This window comes from Bombus bifarius, unplaced genomic scaffold, assembly GCF_011952205.1.
Source record: "Bombus bifarius isolate JDL3187 unplaced genomic scaffold, Bbif_JDL3187 scf7180000008288, whole genome shotgun sequence".
Lineage (NCBI taxonomy): Eukaryota > Metazoa > Arthropoda > Insecta > Hymenoptera > Apidae > Bombus > Bombus bifarius.
Genome location: NW_022884571.1, coordinates 1,032,885 through 1,050,155, shown reverse-complemented (window position 1 = coordinate 1,050,155; position 17,271 = coordinate 1,032,885). Strand labels below are relative to the sequence as shown.

Here is a 17,271-nt window from a genome sequence, read left to right as displayed (position 1 = left end):
CGTTACGTTGACGTTACGAATAATAATACGTACGTTACGATAGATCGTACACTTAGAAGTGGTCAGGTTAGTTCGCTGCTACCCTAAATTCGAATACGCTGGTCGAGACCGAGATCGACAATTTGTACTATATCTTCCAGCGTGGTCGCGGTCTAAACACAGATGTAATGCCGCAGGAGGGTGAACTGGACCCGAGCACGGGATACCCGAAAAACGTGTAGGACTGCGAGCTATCGAGTCCCGTACCACTGGTCCCGTTCCTTTACCTACTATAAATAGGGAAAGAGAGAAGGGGACGCGAACAGGGAACAGCAAAACGAAGAAGAGCTGGAAGGAATTACGATTCCGTTGGTTTCCTTAGCTCTTGTTCTATCGTCCCGTTCCCCGTTCGATTCGTTGCTCCCATTCGCGAGAGCCGAATCGGCGCAGTCCCGAGCATCATTAAACGTCCGCAACCACTTGCAGGCTACCTTAAAGATCGTTTCAGGGTCGAAGGTCGCGGGACTGCGAGCGCGCGAACAACCGGCCGCGTCGATTATTATGCTTATTAAGGTGGAAAGTAATAAATTACAGCTGGCTAATAGCGGGTATCGTGAGAAGCGACGGGAGATGGGGGGAGGAAACGGTCGAAGAAGCTTCTCGATCCCCGTGTACCGTTCAGATCGATTCGTCGAGGAACTTCTTCGGCCACTGAAAATAAAACCGATCGGCCGTTGTCTGTTGGTCGGTGTCTGGACCGCGCGACCAGTCGCCGGGGGAGGACGTTTCCAAGGCAATAAAGCTGTTCCATTCTTAATTAAATCCGAGACCACGCGAACGAGCTAATTAAAGCAAACATCCGACGCGATAAAGTTCGAACGTTGGCCCGAGGTCTCGAACGACATCCTGGAATAGGGAGAATCAACGAATCGTAAAAAGAGCTAGTTGACAAGTTTAACCACTCTTGTTTCACGTAGGTTTCCGATACGCTTTTCCTGCTAGTATCGGTGTCTAATTTGAAGCCTGGCAGGCGAACGAGATGGGAAAAGGCAGAAAACCGTTGCTGGTATCGATCTGCGGCGATGCCTACACGGCCACGGAAATATCCGTGCTCTTGGGGGCAGAAAAGCGAGGGGTGGGCAGCCGATTGCTTCGCGAACGACGTATACACAGAAACGAGTGGGAAAAAAACGAGCGTGCCATCGATACACGTGTGCGTACATAGTTTGCGCGATAATGGCCGCTCCGCCAGCCGATAGAGAGATAGCGTTGCTTTGGCTCGCGCGCGCGACCCAAGGGGGCGGAGGGTCGTTCGCTGCCAGGGCTAAACGTAAATCAATCAGACTGCGTTCAAACGAGAAGCAACTGGTCGAAGGTCTCGAATGTTTGCAACGAAAGGTACGACTGCACGTTGCTTGCGTGTGCCATGCTGATTTATCGCGAAATCAATGTGACTGTGAAGGAAAATGTACAAGGTAAATTGAATGCATATTTCGCGTCGTATAGAAACAAACGACTAAAAGTACTGTAGTTGCCATAAAAAATGGTTGGATAAACTTCAGGATATGCATATCGTAATAATTTTTCTTCGCTCGCTTCTGAGAAACAAAGGCGAAATAGCGTACATGCCTCTTCGTCGTGGAAGTACCAAATCGCAGCAGCGGTCTCGATAATGTGTCCCGGTATCGAACTCGAGGAATTTTCATAACGAGCAGCAGCAGCAGCAACAGCAGCAAGCCGGCTGGAAGAAAAAGGGCGCCTTTAATGGGACACGTTGGCGCCCGGGTCAGGGTGGCCCCGTTGTTACTCGTTAATTCGAGCCGCGACCGAGAGAGCACGCACACCAGCGATCCGGTGGCCAGGTCCGGCTATTCTCGCGCGAATCCGTGGAAAGCGCAAACGAGCGTGATCCCGAGGTATGCGCTTCGTGCCGAGGAACCGACGAAGAGCTCCACCCTTTTGTCCTTCTCCCTCCACCGTGGTTCCCTACCAAACCGGGCAGAAAAGTAGGAATAAAAACGCGAAACAATACGATGTCGCAGCAGCGTGGTCGTTGTCGGTTCCCACCTCGAGCTCCGGAGGTTCGCCTGGTCTGGAGAACGCGGCCGATTGTCAATTAGAGAAACCACAAGGGCTCGGTTTTAGCATAAGCCACCGGCCAAAAGGGGCTAGGATAAGGTGGGCTATAGACGCACGCATCGTGAGCGCGTTTCTTTCCTCGACTTTCTTCTCCTTTCGGGGGCAAGGCATCGGTGCATCGATAAAAAGAGACAATAAGATACGGAGAATCGGAAGAAAAAAGGATGCTGGTGAACGGTGCGAGCGAAACAAGGGGGAAAGAATTTAAGAGAGAGGGTCCGCTGGTGTTAAGGAAGCTAATAAATTATCCTTAACGCGGCGACAACTGGTTGATTATATATTTAACAATAAAAGGAGTCACGAACTTGAGATAGAGTCCAGCTCGCTGGCCTCGTAGAATACGTCGAACGTTGATTCGGACTGATTCGATATTTGGTATCGATCTGGAGAACCTTCACAGATTACAAAATCTAGAACTTTCTAAAGAACATACGCTATACCGATTGTAATGGACGACGTTGTTCAAACGCAAACGAACGAGGATGAATCGACAGAGAGATATCCGAAGGCGTATGTATCATTTCCTAGAAAAAGCCTCGACAAGAGTAGGAGGAAAACTACGGTACGCGACGATAAACCGTGGTGCGCACGTCGCTTAAATCTTGGATTTAACGATCCCTGGGCATCGATCCTGCCGCTCGATCGTCACCGATCGTTGTCGCTTTGGAATTAAGCGACAAAACGGACATTGGCGACTAACGATCCCGCGCGCGATTTCCCGGCTGGAGAGGAGGTGAGACACTCGCATCCAGCACGATTATAAAAGCGGAAATTTACGAGCCTCTCGAAGCCCACGGGAGGAGATCTCGCGGATTCTTTTCCGTCTCTATCTCTTCTCACAGACTCTGTCCGGGACTTTGTTGCGTCGCAGATTTTATCGTCGCCGCCGTTTTAAGTGTCTCCCGTGAGACTTTGTTGCCGAGGTCTTTCCTCTCGCGACCTTCGGCCGATTACCGATCGCCGGCTCGATCGTTCGTCCGTCTTCTTTACGCGTACCTGCAGTACCGGATTGTACGCTTCACTCGATGTTAAACACGATATTTTTACGGTTAGAGGAAGACCCAAGCGGTAATTTTGAATTAGAAGATGTTTGAAAATGAAACCTTATAAATAACTGTTAATTTGACGGTTGATGATTGGAATTGAAAGTCGAATTCAATTTTGATCGGATTTCTCATCGAACGCGTCAGAGCGAGGCGAACGAAGCGACAGAAACAAAGGAGAGAAACGGCCTCACTCGAAAGAAAGGTGGAAAGAAACTTGACCTACCGCAGTTTTAACTACCGTTCAATTATACAGTTTGCTTTCGGTTGGGTCGTCGCACGGGTCGAATAAAGCGTGTAATTTACCGGCAATAAAAGAGCAGTGGTAACGGCCACGCGAGAGAGTTGGTCGCGACGCGCATGAACGAAAGAGGGAGAAGTCGCGTCGTTAACGACGCCGTTTACTGCCGCGAGCAACGAATATTTTGTTGCGTCTCTCTGGTCCGCCAACGTGGAATCGACGACGGCACGCGGCTTCGTGGCTCTCTCGCGGAGCCTTCTCTCCTTTTCCCTCTCCTCGCGACTCCCCTTGACTCATGACCGGGCCCATCCGCGACAAAGAGGAAAAGGAGGAACGAACGAGTCGGTACGCGACAGAATCCCGTTCCGAAAGTGTCATCGTGCCCCGGCGAGAGATTCTCGCCAACGGCGTAAAAGCACCGCGATAATTGGCCCTTAAAGCACGCCCCTCGCGGCTTAATGCATATAATCGCGCGCATTATGCGCCTGCGACTCCATCCTCTCGACCCGCGAGACGAGTCTGGCTAATTTTCTCGCGTGACGTAACCGCCCGATTAGACCGTAGAGGAGGCGCGAACCTGCGCGTTGGGTAAATAAGGAAAGCGTGACGACAAGAGTTGTCGTTTCTTTCGTTCTCCAAGAATCGCCGCGAGACGCGAACATCGCGGTGGGCAGGTGTTCCAGGTGTCTTCCACCGTACTCCTAAACCCTGAGGCGACAACGCAATCCCACTTGCATATATATACGTACGTCGTGTTCAGCGATTGTCACGATCGAGAAGATAACGTCGATAATACGTAATCGATGATGTCCAGTACTTGCTTACTCGCGTTTTATTTACGACTACATATATAGCGAGTAAAAGTTTCAAAGAAAACGATGAACATTTATCGATATCGGGATTTGTCTGCGCGATGCGACGGCGGTAGTTGAAGACATAAAATCGGCAGGCGGTTATTAGCGCAACGCGATAACGACGGGATGGTGAACGTACGACAAGATGAAGATACCGAGTTACGTCGCATTCGTTAGAGCGATTCTTAATTACGGTTGTCTCGAGTGACATACAGGACGGAGAAAGAGAGGCAGCTGGCTCGGTAGCGCGATTTTACAACTCGTGCTGTTTCCGGTGCACGCGATACGCTTTGCCTTCGCATAAATTGCCGGCTATGGAGCACCGGGTACAGTGTCGCGAGTCGACAAGCCTCTAGGAATCGCGAGACAGCGGATACCAATTCTTCTACCTGTGGGATCGACACAGAGAACGATGGTACCGAGCAGAGGGATAAGAAACGGAAGAAGAAGGATCGACCGTTAAGAAGCTAGCCACAGGTCGGCAGAGGTTATTCGATAAATGCCGCGGGATTCTCGGCCGGTGAACGTTTTACGATCGGCAACCATTAATGTCTCGTGCTGTGCACGGGCGGTCTAGCATGCACGCACGTACAGTCGGACAGACACTCGTAATAACGATAAAGATCCAGCGGCACGTCGCGTCAGTCTCGCTAGAACGAGGGGAAAAAGGGGGGCTCCGCGGTGGATTACGTATGCGGTTCGGTTCAACGACTGAGCGAGATCGATTCGTGCTCGTGACCGGCAAAATTTGGCGACCGTTGGATACCGAAGCAAAAACCTTTCGCGATGTTACATGATTCGTCCTTAGATTCGTTGACGATTTTGCTTGAAAGACCTTTTCGCCTCTTTCGATTACGAAGAGATTGATTTCGCACATGTATTTCAACAATGACACGAGTGAAACAGCTGTTCAAGGCAATTATGTACCAAACACATAATCTTGGCGAACAGAATGGAACCGAAGAGACAGCGATCGCATATGATTTTTGTAATTATTCGTTCTTAGTCGATGAAATTTCCATTTCATTTTTATCTTCCAACGAAGAACCGAATTATTTCGATTCGTGACACTTTTGAAACACACGTGCGATTTGATTTCCTGTGTTCTTCGAAATTGAAATCCGTTCACGGGGGAAAAGTAAAGACCGACGAAGATGGAAAAAGTCGAAGGCCGCGATATCGTAGCAGCGGCGGTTTCTAAGCGACGGCTGTGCAATAACTCGGCAAGATATACCGGAGAGTCTGTTCCCGAAGGAAGGAAGGATTATCTTGAAACGCGAAAACGCTCTTCGCCGTATCTCCGGCCGAGTTCGTGCGACGAACACGGCCACCGTAGTCCCGCGTCCTCGATTGCCGACCAAGATATCGAAACTATTCACCTACGATCGACCGCGACTTAGGACCGCGTTCCTTCTGCCCTGGTATCCTCGTTCGATTGTCTTGGTGGTTATCAGGCTGAGAAAAGGACAGGGAACGTGGCTAGATTAGAGATTCCTTCGGAATTGACTGGCTCGTTGTTGGCGCGAAAAGTATTAGTTAAGGAAACGAGGAGAGTTCGCTTTTGCTTCGGATCGATAATAGGAACACGATCGTATGTTTACGTGGGTCATTGTGTACTCTAAAACGACGATGCTCGCGAATGTTTGATACCATAATTATACCAACAGAAAGGGGAGTTGCCTTGGAATGGGAAAGCATCGGGAAGAACACATGCAACAATATTTGCTATGACTGGAAGATAAGTCATTTCGATCGATCGCGCAAACTGTACCTATGGCGCCACGAATACTGTCACATCTGTAAACTCGCCGATACAATTACGCGTTACTCCCGTTGTTATTCCTTCACTTAAGTTACGGCTAGAATGGATACGTATTCGCACGAAGTGGCGTTTTAACGGAACATCCGAAGATCGAAATGCATATAAGAATCTAGAGATACGTATTTGATTGCCTTGACGTATCGAGTTTGTCGAAACACGCTTCCACTGTAACTAGATGATCCTGCTACCACGTAGCAGCAGTTACAAGTTGGATATTTGGCGAATCTTTGTAGAACATTTTCGAAGTTCGAATAGATTACAAACGTAAAAAAGAAAAGATTGTCGGAATTTGAGAATGTCGAGAGCGCCGATCAACGATGGAGAAGAAGTTGGATAATCCGTTGAACACGGCTTTTCGGCGAAGAAACCCGACTCCCGGCGCAAACGGCAGTAGTTTTAGTGCGCGAGCACGACTAGCTGCGATTTAATCCTATTTTCGTTAGATCCGTTAATGGTTAATGGGAGGCAAAGTGGTCAGCGGCCGGAACAAGGCCTAAGTCCGTCTTAAATCCTGTAGGAGGGAAACCCTTGTAGCCCTTAGCCGAGGATCGTAATCCGTGCAGGATAACTATTGGCCTCTCGTCGTCTTACGATCTAGCAAAGTCGCGAAACGCCTCGCGTTACCCTCCTATTCTATCTTGATCGATCCGAGGATCGTGGTTCCGCGATTCGATAATAACGGGGTAACTTTTTAACTTCATCGTCGCGGTGGGAGTCTCGGGGAAGAACGTGTTTCCGCTCGTGAACGTCACAGACAATTGAAGTGCCGCGCGGAGACGTTATGCCCGCGGGAAAGGACAAACTTGCGAATATATACGGCAGAACGATCGTTACGCGTTTATAATATGCAAGGGTGGAAACAATAATATCGGTGTTTCGGCAGGGCCTTCTTTCCAGGAGGGGAGACCATTGCGCGTGCAAATAAAGCAAATCGCGGGATTAATCGACATTCGAGTTAAGAAATTTGTGAAATTCGGAAACGACGAAAATCCGATTTCTCCGTGTAATAATCGAGAAAGATATCTTCTCCGAAGAAAGAACAAGAACGCGTTCGCGGAGTTTTCGGAAAATTGGGCAGAAAGGGAATAAGAGAATACCAGAGTCGAGCTTCCGATCCTCGGATTTGCAAATTAGCAAAACAATCTACAGGTTTAATCTACGATTCCCAACGGCGGCTTATTATCATCAGGTCCGTGATCCGTCGAAATGAAATTCGTAAACGCCTGTCAATCTCGCACTGGTGATAGCAGAAGAAGACGAAGATGAGCGGCGGTTAGGCGAATCCGCGAGACGATCAAGTACGTTGCGTGGGCGTAGGCGTAGGTCGAAGGCGGCGATATATCGATGGACGCGTGTCGGAGGGCGGCAGGGCGTAACACGAAAGCTACATTATACTATTCAAACGATTGCAGGGCACGGCGCACGGCTAAGTTGACATTGTTGTTTCTGAGGGTGGCCTGAGGCCCTGCGAATATCTTAGCGTCGTGCAGAAGCTATACCGTGCGTACACGTCGTCGTACAAGCCCTCGGGGGATGTGAACGCTACACCACCACCGCCACCGCCACCGCCGCCTCCCGTCTTCCCGCCAACCATATACTAATCAATAACCATGAATCGCTCCGGGAACAGTGGCATGCACGTTCCGTTGCACCGTTATTGTTGCCGAGCCAGAGTGCTCGAGCTACCGTGAATATTATTATCGCCGATGATCCTTCGTCTAAACTCGATTTCGCGAAGCGATAGTCCGCGGTGATACTCGCCCCTCCGACGATTCGTCCGGGTCTTAACGAGGCGAGTCGCGCGACAGCTGCGCCGACTCGCGGCTCGAAACATCGCCGACTCGAATCTGAAACGATCCACGATAACGAAACTCATTCGAGCCTCTTCGAGACACCCTGAACGATCGCAGATAGCGAGAAGGAAAACCGATATGGAAGGAGAGAAGGTGAACGGTTTGGCGAAGGCAGAGTTTCGATCGGCGAGGTACGACGAAGGCAAGCAAGACCGCATTCGTCCGTTCGAGTAACAAGCAGCGCGTAATTCACAGTTTATGGAACGACTCGCGATTAGGGAACGTCTAATTGACGCGGGAACGACGACTGAGAAGCGCACCCCTCTTGCAAAGGGCGACTTTTCTTACGTGGCAGTTGTTCATCGCGGCCAACGTTAATCCCTGAAATTTTAATGGCCACGAGTTCGCGGTCGAATTTCAATAAGCTCGAACCCCATGCCGCGTACCCTCCGCGCCGCCTTCGAGGAATTGATTTTCCTGACTTCCGACTTGATCGCGATTCTCTCTAAAATGTATACATATATATATGTCGGAGATGAAAGGAAAACCGGAGCCTTCCCTTTGCAATTTTGAGGAAGCCTTCTAATGCTTTAGCCTAGATTTTATCATAACTGTAATTAAGCAATTGTCATTTGTAATTGTTTGATATTTGTGAAAGCGAAAGTGGGTTCGAGGTGACAACTGGTCGCCGAACGTAGCCACGGTCACGGGATAAACGTTTTGCCTGACGAAGGTGTGGGTCGGTTGTATTGTTCTCCCTAGAAATCACATAGAATTGTACTTTAGAGATGTCGATATAATGGGACACACGTTGTATTAGGAATCAATCTCCAGACAGAAACTGCCTAGCAACGGCGTTTGGATCTTTCTCGATGTTTCCAAAGAGTATACAACAAACTTTTGACAGAAATTGCCTAGCAACAACGATTGGAACCTTCTCGATGCCTCCAGCGAGCATATAACAAACAAATGCAGTCGTATAGCGAAAAAGATTTTCATCAGATAATCATTCGTGTGATCGCCTTGGAAAGTGATACATCGAGCAATTTACCGAGTGTCTCAGCAATCGTATTTTTGCGTTTAAAATTATTCTACGCATAGTAAAGAGTTATCCCGTTGACCGTGGATTCGTTTGAACCCCGGAACATTGTTAATAGCGTTAATTAAATTCATTATTCGTAAAACCTATCAATCGTTAATCTCATTATTCGTTAAATTTATTATTCGTAAGACATATTATTCGTTCCTCTTATTGTTCGTTAAACTTATTATTCTTTAATCTAATTATTAGTTAAACTTATCGTTTGTTAATCTTATCATTTATTAAACTCATTATTCATAATATTTTGTAAAATCTTGTTTATTCGCGTAAATATATTCTCTGTTTCGTAAAACAATGGCTAATTCAAACGAAGAATCATTACGCGCCTTAAATCCTAATGATAACCCGACATATACATAGGATCGAAAAGTTATACTTAAAAAGGGATGGTGAAAGGGGCAGAGAGGCAACGAGAGTAGAAACAGGGTGATCGTTAAACCGAGTCGATTCGAATCGGGCCGAGGCGGCAGGGTTGACGTTCGCATCAGCTACGATCTCTAATAAAGTTCAATTATCTCCGGAAACGTTAGGTACTGAGGAAAAGGTAGACGAGGCAGAGAGGAGCATAGAGGTTCGGGGGTGTAAGGGGGGGGGAGGAAAGAGAAGAGAGTCGAACGAGACCCTAACGTCGGGACGAGAGAAAGAGAAACCGGGAGAGATGATAATCTAAACGATCGCAAAGTGGGCTGCAGAAACGCGCCGAAATTGGCAATAACAGGGTGGAAAGGGGTGGGGCGAGGGGTGGTGGACAGGCGGGAGCACGGCAGGAAGGGGCAGCCGCGTAACGTATACACATAGCGGCGGGGCTCCGGCGCGAACTTCCTATTCTGGTTAGCATTCAAATTGAATCTTCGTGGCGGCCGGTCGTGAAGAGTTACCGCCGTTAATGGACCTCGCAAACGCTCTCAAATTGCCGGCAGACTGCTGAGACGCGCGCCCCTACCTAATCTACCGGCTTGATTCTCCGCGTGGCTCGTCACCCTGCCCCCGTGCATCTCCGCGGATATCGCGCGATTCTGCCCTTTTCGATGCCGTTGCCGGACCGATTCGCTTTTCGCAAGTTATGTTTCCAACAAAATCCTCCTTACAGTATTTATATGTTACATATTCCAACGCGATATCTTTTCCGGTATTCGCTTCGCTTCGTATAGGACGGTACAAAGGAGAAGAGGAATTACAACGATATTGAAGTTGGAATAATCGGGTATATTTCACGAGGGATGGAACGTAGATTAGCTTCCCCCGAGCGGATTAGGTCGTTTCACCCAGTCGTTACCATATCGAGCAGGTTTTATTGCGTTCGAAGAATCGCGAGAAAAACGACCCTGCGAAATGTCCGCAAATTGGTAGTGATCTAACGAGCGGCTTATCGGTCGATGAGCCGCGAGACGCGTTACGAACTGCGCGGCTCATTGGCTACCAACGTAATTCGAGAAGCAGACAACCAGAAAGAGGGTGGCTCGTTTTTTCCCCTCTCCTGCTTTCTTTTCTTCCGTTAAACCGAATTAGCCCGCTTGATTTAGACCCTGGGAACGTTTCACCGGCTAAAAACCGACTTCTTTCCTTTTCATCGATACCTGACTCGCTCTCCCAGGGGCTTCGAGCCCGATCTACTCGCTTCCAGAATGTCGATAATCCAACGTCAGGCACGTTTCTTCAACCACTTCGCAGCGTTTCGTAAACCGAATCAAGAATCAAGGGGGCTCGCAGTCAGAAATGCGAATTTCCGTACGACGACGATCCTACCACCCTCTTGCCGAGATTCGAAATGGCTAATTTAGCGTGGCGAGTCCCAAGGGTGACGGGGGTTGTTCGCAAAGACGGAGAAAGGGCGAACGTCTTAGAGACAAGCTAGGATGAACGCGGTCGGTATCGTCGAGCGTCTCGATGTAATTCTATTAAAGGTAACTACGCGAGCTCTGGTCCGGTCGTCGTCTGTTGGATTTAATCACGAACCCGCCAGACCGTACGATATTCTGCCGCGCTATCTTTTGGCTAAAGCAACGACGAAGAAGGTCGTCGGCGAATAACTCGACTCGATCTTTAACTTCCAGAATAATTCCAAATACAAGATCATTTCGATCCCGAAAGTCGAACGACGACCGAAATGAAATATTTTCTCTTTTTCTGATTACAGCCGAACTGAAGATGGACGTTCTTCGAGAAAGGGAGGTTAAAGACAGCCTCGAGCGACAGCTCCAGGACGAGCAAAAGGTTCGAGGTGAGTATCCAATCTCCTAACGTTTGCTTCGAACGATGACTAGACATCGTGTCAGTTTACTGGCCATATCGTCACGCAAAATTCCATCGACCGCGTCTACGGATGCCTGTCCCTGACTAAACGGATACTCTTTACGACGAATCTAGCGGCCACGTAAACGAGCTTTTCGTGCATAGTACGCCCGCGACGTACGATCATCCGCGAGAAGAGGAGGTTTCAGAGGGCGTTCCCGCGTCGAGCCGTTTAACTCCGCGATAAATCAAAGCAGCCACGCAGAGACACGCCGCTATAAAGCGTTCGCTACGCTCGTAGGTCCCAGCGTATCCTATTATTCCAGTCTCGAAGGACTCTCGCTCCAGCCTGCTGCAGACTCACGACTACTCTTGGCCGTGCTTCTCCTCCTTCGGACCAGCCTTCGTCCCGGCTGTTTCGCGACTTTAATGGAACGAAGGGTGGAAACAGGGTCGGAGGTAGGAAGGAAGGAAACGTGGAAGGACCGCGGCAAAGGCCGTGATCGCTCGACCAAGTTTGTATCGAATGTCAGTCGGTAATAGAATAGTCGTCTCGCGTTTACGGGCTCCGCTTCTCTTTGACCACCTACTCGATCCTGCACCGACACCCACTCTCCCCTTTGTCCGTCCGTGCCTTCTTCCTCTCTCCTTTCTTCGGCTCGCGTGGAAAAAGCGAGCACCAGGAGCGATCTGTGCATTGTGTCGCGCCTGCCGGATCGAGATCTCGCCCGAGAGATTCGAGACTTCTGTTACGTGGAGCGACTGAGTCGCGAGTCGCCGCGTGGTCGATGAATCACTCGACAAATTCTTTTTGCTTGCAAACGTCGGCCGCGTGACTCGATCGTCTATTTGAGAAGTAAGACACACGTAACGAGACTGCAGGAAAGCATCGTTCACGAGTGAAAGCGTTTCGATGCCAGCGAATCGATTCGCTGCTGGACGAAGGAAAGAGGGAGATGGTGGAACGTTAGCGGCAGAAGGGTGGCAGGTAAATTCAATATCGCGGATTTTCCTGGCAAAAGATGTCGGCGTCCCGGCTGACGCGAGCACAATGCGAGACGCGATAAATATGTAAAAGTCGAGAAGACCGACAGGAATATCCGCGTGCTTCGGGGCGGACGCGCGCACGATCGCTATATTGCGCTTCGTACCAAAAAGAGTGGCTCTCCGGGGGCAGGGAGAAGCGGCGCGCGCGTTTTCGTTCGCGTCGATCATCCACTCGCTCGATCGAGCCGATATTTTATTTTTTCCCTTTCGTTTCTTTTGGTACGTCGATTCGGCTGGCATCAGAGGCGGCCGTCGACGCCGACGTCGACGTCGTCGTCGTGGTATAGCCGTGGACGCGTTTCGGTCGATTCGCAGGAAAAACGAGTTGCAGGGGCCGGGCCCTCGCGGTAACACGAGCCTCTGACAACAGCAGTCCATTAGTCAACCAGCTCAGTGTCAATACATGAATATGACAGCCGGTCTCACGGAATAGCCCATCTATCCCTTGGCTCAACCCCGACGCCACCCATAATGTCAAGCAAGTTCTATGATATCGCAAATATAGGAAATAGTCCACCGTCCCCCCCCCCTCCCCAAACCAGTATAGAAACCTTTATCTTTCTGTGCAAAACTTTTGCTTTCGCCTCTCTGCTCCTCTCTCGTCTCCCTCCTTTGGTTCCTCTCACCCATCGACGCGATGATCGATGCTGCTACGAATTCCGTGTTTCTCGTCCGTTCGCCACTTTCGTTCGCCTCTCTCGTATTTTCGAGAATTCTTAAAGGCGGCGGCCAGCGTAAGACGATACTTAATTTGCGCGAGGCCTCCTGTGGTTCCGGTCGGATGATCGATCATCGGAGAATATTGACGCAACCGTTCGCTAAGACCATCGTCTTTCATTCGGCTAATGACCGGCGCGCAAATGAAAAGCATCGCGAACTGCTTTCTTCCTATAATACCCCAGCCTATTACCCTTCATAGGGAGTATAATCATACAAACGATCCCGTATCGACGACCAACGAAACAGAAGAAACATTGACATTGGCTTGCTTCTCCGAAGGAAAGATACTCACGTTTCTCCACGTCACGGATAGGTTGGTTCGTCACGTTACCCGGAAGTCGGTGGCAAGCCTGATGTCTTTATCAATTTGATGGCGTATCGCGTTATTCGTGCCTGCAAAGGCAATTTGCGCAATAAGGAGGGAATCGGAGGGTAGACAGGGGATGGAAGGGGGCGCGGCGTTATTAGCCCGTTTAAAGCCCCGCTTGGCATTTCGGTAAAGGTTGAAATCTCCGACCCCCCGCGGACCGACAGGCCGTATTATCTTAGCAGGGGTTGCAAGGAGACGGTACCTTCTCGTTGTTCTTCCGCGCCGGTCGAGGGATTTGTAATGGGACACGCGTTGCTCTCGTCGAACAATGAGATGACCTTTGCACGGGCCGATACACCGAACAATCCGCCGCTGCCACGTCTTCCCTACAAACGAGAAAGAATCTTTACGTGGTTACTTCCTCGTTCGAGTTCTCTTCGAAACGCACGCTTTGTTTGGAAAAGGTTGAAAAAGCGACGTTTGTTTGTCCACGCCGCGTGTGCACGAGGAAAAGGAGGTTTTTTTCCCGCGGAAGGAACGCGAACAACGTTTCCCACGTTGTCTTCAGAATTTACGTGAACCGGATTTCAAAAGTCGTTAATCGCGCTCGCGGTTTTTCGACGACCACGACGACGATGCTACGCCGTCATCGAGGGAATAGAAGAGCAAGATCGAGCCAAAGGCTGCGATTGGTGGACGGCGGCTAGGATAACAAATAGAACGCGGAACAAGAGCGACGCTGTTCTGGATTGGATCCGCGGCCGGAAATTCTGGCCGACGTCACGCGTCAACCAACAGAACGACGACCTACGCGCGTTTTCTCCGGAGCAAAAAGCCCTCGACGCGCGTAAACCTCCGTAAACCCGTGGGTCGCCTTGGGAGCCGACAGCTGCCTTTGCCACGGCTTTACGAGAACTTGCGGCCTTCCTGTAATTAACCGAACCTTTTGTCGCCGAAGAGAAACAGCCCTTTCGCGCGGCCTGCGCTCTTCTTCCTCTTCCGCGTCCTTTCGGTTTCGTTCGTTTAGCGCGAGTCTCTCGCATCGTTCGTACACCATCGTCGTTCTTCCCCGAGACAGCGAAAGGAAAAGAACCAAAAGAAAAAAAAAAGATGATCGACGGGAAGAGGAATGACAACCGGGTGAAAGAGAATAATCGTTTCGCAGCTACCCCGATGCAACGACGCCTCGTTTCGACACGGCACGGTGGCGACAAACAGAATTGAAACTGTACAATCAACCGGACGAGATTTATACGCGCGACACTCCTCGTCCCTTGAATTAGCCCGCCTGTAATGCCTGGATCGGGTGTCGGTGTAATTGGGACCCAAGGGACTTTGCCGCGTTTCAACCCCAGTTCGACCAGCGTCACGCTATCCTCGAGTTTACGCAGCTATATATTTACCATCGCGGGTAATACGGATTTTAAAACTCGAACGACGCTGCGGCGATTCAAACTCGAACAAGTCCCGTTGGTATATGTCAAAGTTGAAGCTGAAATAAGCCTAAATCGAATAGCTCGGATCGACGGAGGAATGATAACCGTTCATTAGTTGCACGTTCACGGTTGACGATCCCCTCAAAGATTTCTGACGCGATGCTCGTCAACGATACACCGGCATCCTATAATTACTCGTATTAGATTCATCCCCTGGATCAATAGTCCGTGACTAACATATCCACCCAAGTATCTGTCGCGACGCAAAGCAACCCGCTGCTGTGTCATCTTCGAACGAGCTTCGAAGAGCTAATTCTCAAAAGAGCTTGCAACCACGACAACGACGTCGATGACGACGAGGAGGACAATAACAACAACAACAACAACACCGGCAACGGGTATGGACATCGATGACGTCGGTGCTCCCGTGCGTAACGATAGCTGATTTGCTTTGAAGTGAACGTTTACACACACCGAACGCCGGAACCCTCCCCGGCATTGTTACTGCTCTCGAGGCAACCGGTGGACGGGGGAATGCGTGCAACAACGTTGTCCTCCCTTGTGTCTCCGTCTGACCATCCACGCAGTCGACGTCCTTCTGCTCCTCGACGACGATGCTACTGCGTGGAAACGTGTCGATTACCACCCTTCCTCTGGCTTCGCCTGGCCTACGAATCCTTTGCTCGACCATTCTGATTCATTGAATCCCGCAACCGGAAACCCGGCGTGATCGTTGCGCCAGAACAAAGTCACCGCGGTGGACAAACATTAGGAGACTCGCTATGACAGAGACGATGGGGCGAATATCTTCTGCCCGGAAATATTCGTAGTCGCGTAGTTAGCGTTTCTACGGTTTATGATGGAAATCGGATGCGTGTTGGAAGTAAACGAAAGACATGTGTTAATATAGGGTTACGTCACCATGTCGGTTTAGAGAACGTATATACAACAACTCGGTCTAATTTAAACATAAGTAAAAAGAAGATCGGCTATGCAAACGGTTTACACGAGCACACGAATTTGGAAGTTTTTACTCGAGACGAACTAGTTCGTTCGAACGAACCGTCGAGATCGAGTCCGGATTCCTCCTTCTTCTCTGGTACCAACTTTGTCGATGACTCATCACGGCCGAGGAAAATCGTCGACTAGAACGATCGACGCGAAGGAAGGAGACCGTCATCGACTTAACGATCTCCGCGAGTCTTCGCCCAGTAATGGCTGGCGAATTCGTTCCGAATAATGACAGGAACAGAAGCGAATCTAATGCGGTGTGACAAAGAATCGAACGGGAGAAAGGGCGGGAAGAGAGGTAGAGCGAGGGGGACGAGGTTCCACCTCGATCAGCGCTGCGAGGAGAGAGCAGATCGGGCAAAGGGTTCGACCGGTGAGAGCGGCTTACCCCCTTTGTGGCAGTTTAGCGTTTCATGTCGTATTCCGACTCATTGGAAATTGAGGAATACAGAAGAGGCGCAAAAGGGATACGGCTTTGAGATAAAAAGAACGTCGGTTGGCGACGCTGACACCGGCGACTACTCTGTCACGCTTTCGCCACCGCCCCGCGAAAATAAACTCTTCTTTCCCCTTCGTGGCGGGGATGCGAGAGCGCCACGACAAAGGTGTCGCCACCGAACAGCAGCCCTTTTTGGCCTCTGGACCGTCCCCGTACCAGGGCACCGTGCACGGCTTCGATTTTTCCGCGAATTTTTTGCCGGTCTCTGCTTTGTGCTTCGGGGAAAAGAGCCGAGAGTAGAGCAGAGCAAAGTCGCCGTCGCGGGGCTGAGATTCGAACGTTCTTTGGAGCGGAGCTGGATAGTGCCAAGAATATCGTGTGCTCGGAAGGGAAAGAGTCGATAGAAAGGGGATTAAAAATCTTGGAAAAGTCGGGGTACGCGCGATAAAACCTGGTTCGATGGGTCGATCGGAGGTAAAGCGACGTGGACGTTGGCGGCGGCGGTCGTTCGCCGTTGGAAGCCGATACGTGGGCTAGTATATCCCCAGAAGGTAGCTATATCGGCGAAGAGCCGATGCTGGTGGCTACAAGGGGGTAGGTGCCGCGGTCACTTTGTGAACTAACCTGGCTTTGCCCGCTGTTTAATTAAGTCTCGCCGAGACTACTCGTCCTCGTCCCCGTTCTCACTCTCTCTCTCTCTCTCTTCCTCTCCGCCTTCGTCGCACCCTTTGTCCTTCTCGCTTCGTCCCTGTCCGTTTCTCTGGCTCTCCGGCTGGCACCGGCACGAACCCCCGCTTGATTTCGCTCTGCCGGTGTGGCCCTTCAATGGCCGAGGGCCAGCTGTCTCTCTTGCTTTTGCGCCATCCATCGGCCCGTGTCGTGAATATGACACTCTGCCTACCCCTCCCCTCCCGGTCGCTTTCTCTGTCGGACAGCGAGAAAAAATTAAATCACAGCCACTGTTACGACGCGACCAAAGGGTAACCGAAGCTGTCGAGGGTCTACGCTCGCTCCTTCAACCCTTTCTACCAAGCGCGAGAACAAAGCTGACCGAAGGGCCAGAGAAAACCACCAGCCCCTTCTCCTCTTCAAATAGGTCCCAG

At 50.3% G+C, this 17,271-nt stretch overlaps 1 protein-coding gene across 7 annotated transcripts in view; it reads left to right on the top strand.

Annotated features, from left to right (window-relative positions):
- The window catches only part of LOC117212306 (dachshund homolog 2), a 143,866-nt gene that overhangs the window by 97,561 nt on the left and 29,034 nt on the right, over positions 1–17,271 (top strand). For all 7 annotated transcript variants that reach the window (XM_033457002.1, XM_033457001.1, XM_033456998.1 and 4 more), the window contains one exon: positions 11,111–11,194. In XM_033457002.1, the coding sequence (XP_033312893.1) occupies positions 11,111–11,194 (84 nt within the window). The remainder of the gene's footprint in view (positions 1–11,110; positions 11,195–17,271) is intronic.